The sequence below is a fragment of the Chiloscyllium plagiosum genome, unplaced genomic scaffold, assembly GCF_004010195.1.
Source record: "Chiloscyllium plagiosum isolate BGI_BamShark_2017 unplaced genomic scaffold, ASM401019v2 scaf_8559, whole genome shotgun sequence".
Taxonomy (NCBI): domain Eukaryota; kingdom Metazoa; phylum Chordata; class Chondrichthyes; order Orectolobiformes; family Hemiscylliidae; genus Chiloscyllium; species Chiloscyllium plagiosum.
Genome location: NW_025209649.1, coordinates 11,029 through 13,833, shown reverse-complemented (window position 1 = coordinate 13,833; position 2,805 = coordinate 11,029). Strand labels below are relative to the sequence as shown.

Sequence of the window (2,805 nt, the reverse complement as noted above, 5' to 3'; positions counted from 1 at the left end):
TCCCTATATTTGTGCACAGAAGGAGTAGACTTCAATAGTTTATCCACAAATTGTTAATGATGTCCTGAAAATCTCTAGGCAGAAAACTAGAACTTTGATCTGATTATATTTCAACTGGTAGTCCATAAGACATAACATTCAGATAATTTTCTCACTCCTATCTGAAAGAAATAATTTCTGGGGACAGAGTTGCTACTTCTGTAACTGTAACAATATGCTAATGTCTGCTTTCATTGTCAGTAATCCTCTGATACCATCCACTGGCACTCAGCTACCTGGTCCTCCACAAACTGGTATTGGTATTGAAGGTGCTGGTCTGATTATGTCCTGAGGTGTTCGACCACCTGACATGTGTGACCTGTTTTACTGAACTGTACTACGCCTTAATGAAATCCTTGTCTATCTAAATACCTGCTAATTGATATCTGTGTTTTCCATAATTCCTTTATGTCCTGCCATGGGAACTTCATGTGTTACTCACAATATCTCCACACCATCATCAGAATTCTATCTTTAATACAACCAGCCTCTGGACCTGCTCCAGCCTCGGCCTTGGTGTGAGCTCTCTGTGCTAACCTTCTGCTTCCTGAGTCTCCAGATGAGAGTGGTGCTGGAAGAGCACAGCAGGTCAGGCAGCATCCGAGGAGCAGGAAAATCGACATTTCGGGCAAAGGCCCTTCATCAGGAATAAAGGCAGAGAGGCTGAAGGGTGGAGAGATAAGCGAGAGGAGGGTGGGGGTGGGGAGAAAGTAGCATAGGGTACAATGGGTGAGTGGGGGAGGGGATGAAGGTGATAGGTCAGGGAGGACAGGGTGGAGTGGATAGGTGGAAAGGGAGATGGGCAGGTAGGACAAGTCATGGGGACAGTGCTGAGCTGGAGTCTCCAGTCATGAAGACATAGCCAGCACTTCTGTTCAATTATCCTCATTTGTAAATGGAGTTTCAGCTCCCTAACATTTGCCTGTGGTATTGCTGTGACTTTGTCTAACCATTGAGCTGGTCACTGCACACCATGGAAAATAACCCAGACGCTGTTCCTGTAGGAGTTCCTTCTCTTTAACAGCACTGAGATCTCTGAGTCGAAGAGCTCTGATTGCTCATCCCACACGAGGTGGGACCCACATAGACCATGATGCTCTGGTGCAGTGCAGAGGGAGGACAGTGGTTAGCACTGCTGCCTCACAGCGCCAGAGACCCGGGTTCAATTCCCGCCTCAGGCGACTGACTGTGTGGAGTTTGCACATTCTCCCCGTGTCTGCGTGGGTTTCCTCCGGGTGCTCCGGTTTTCTCCCACAGTCCAAAGATGTGCAGGGTCAGGTGAATTGGCCATTCTAAATTGTCCGTAGTGTTAGGTAAGGCGTAAACGTAGGGGTATGGGTGGGTTGCGCTTCGGCGGGTCGGTGTGGACTTGTTGGGCCGAAGGGCCTGTTTCCACACTGTAAGGTAATCTGATTATCTAAAATCTAATTAAACCTGTTGGACTATAACCTGGTGTTGAGTGATGTTTAACTGGAGCTAAAGAGTCAGCTCAGAGGAGTTCTCCCCTAATGGTAACAGGTGGCGTAGCTATGATTGACTGGCTGTTAGTGGGATCTTGCTGTGCGTTGTGTGAGATGCTTTCAGGGTGGGGGGGGGAGGGGGTGATCACGTGGCTTTAAAGGGTGCCAGAGGAAGTCAGATTTTACAACGATCTTTCCCTTTTTCCTCTTCCTTCAGCCCACAATGAGTAGCCACGGTAACGTGCTGTCTGAGGAGAGCCTGTCCTGTCCAGTGTGCCTGGAGTTATTTAAAAATCCCGTGACCATTCCATGTGGCCACAACTTCTGCATGGATTGTATTAGCAGCTGCTGGGATGAGGACACTGACTCAGACAGCTGTAAATGTCCCGAATGTCGGCAGGATTTCAGCCCCCGGCCCCCTCTCGCCAAGAACTTTGTCCTGTGTAAGATCGTGGACAGGTTACTGAAAGTGCCTGAGGACAGCTCTCCTGAGAGTGTGGCAGCTCCTGGTGATATTCCCTGTGATTTCTGCACCGACAGCAAACTCCGAGCAGTTAAATCGTGTGTCGTCTGCATGGCATCATTCTGCCAGCTCCACCTCCGCTCCCACTACGAGGACACTGTCTTCAGGCATCACCAGCTTGATGACCAGCTCCAGGATTTCGGCAAGAGGCGGTGCTCCGAGCACGGGCGCCCGCTGGAGTTTTACTGCCGCACGAACCAGTCATGTCTGTGCAGCGTGTGTGCCATTAAAGGCCATCGGGACCATGAAACAGTCACCGTGGAGGAAGAGGTCACCAACATCAAGGTAAAACCCACAGCCACAGGCAGCAACATCAGAGAGGGTCAGAGAGGGTCAGAGAGGGTCAGAGAGGGTCAGACAGGGTCAGACAGGCTCAGAGAGGGTCAGAGAGGGTCAGAGAGACTCAGACAGGGTCAGAGAGACTCAGACAGGGTCAGACAGGCTCAGAGAGGTTCAGAGAGGGTCAGACAGGGTCAGAGAGGGTCAGACAGGCTCAGAGAGGGTCAGACAGGGTCAGAGAGGGTCAGAGAGGGTCAGACAGGGTCAGAGAGGGCCAGAGAGGCTCAGAGAGGCTCAGAGAGGGTCAGACAGGGTCAGAGAGACTCAGACAGGGTCAGAGAGGGTCAGAGAGGGTCAGAGAGGGTCAGACAGGGTCAGAGAGGGCCAGAGAGGCTCAGAGAGGCTCAGAGAGGGTCAGAGAGGGTCAGACAGGGTCAGACAGGGTCAGAGAGGCTCAGAGAGGGTCAGACAGGGTCAGAGAGACTCAGACAGGCTCAGAGAGGC

General features: G+C 51.3%; 1 protein-coding gene across 1 annotated transcript in view; it reads left to right on the top strand.

Annotated features, from left to right (window-relative positions):
- Positions 1-1,722: 1,722 nt before the first annotated feature.
- Positions 1,723-2,805, top strand: part of LOC122546806 (E3 ubiquitin/ISG15 ligase TRIM25-like) — a gene marked incomplete at its 3' end in the record, with an annotated part of 10,293 nt that continues 9,210 nt past the window's right edge. Inside the window, exon 1 of the mRNA XM_043685434.1 lies at positions 1,723-2,307. Coding sequence (XP_043541369.1) covers positions 1,723-2,307 — 585 coding nt within the window. The remainder of the gene's footprint in view (positions 2,308-2,805) is intronic.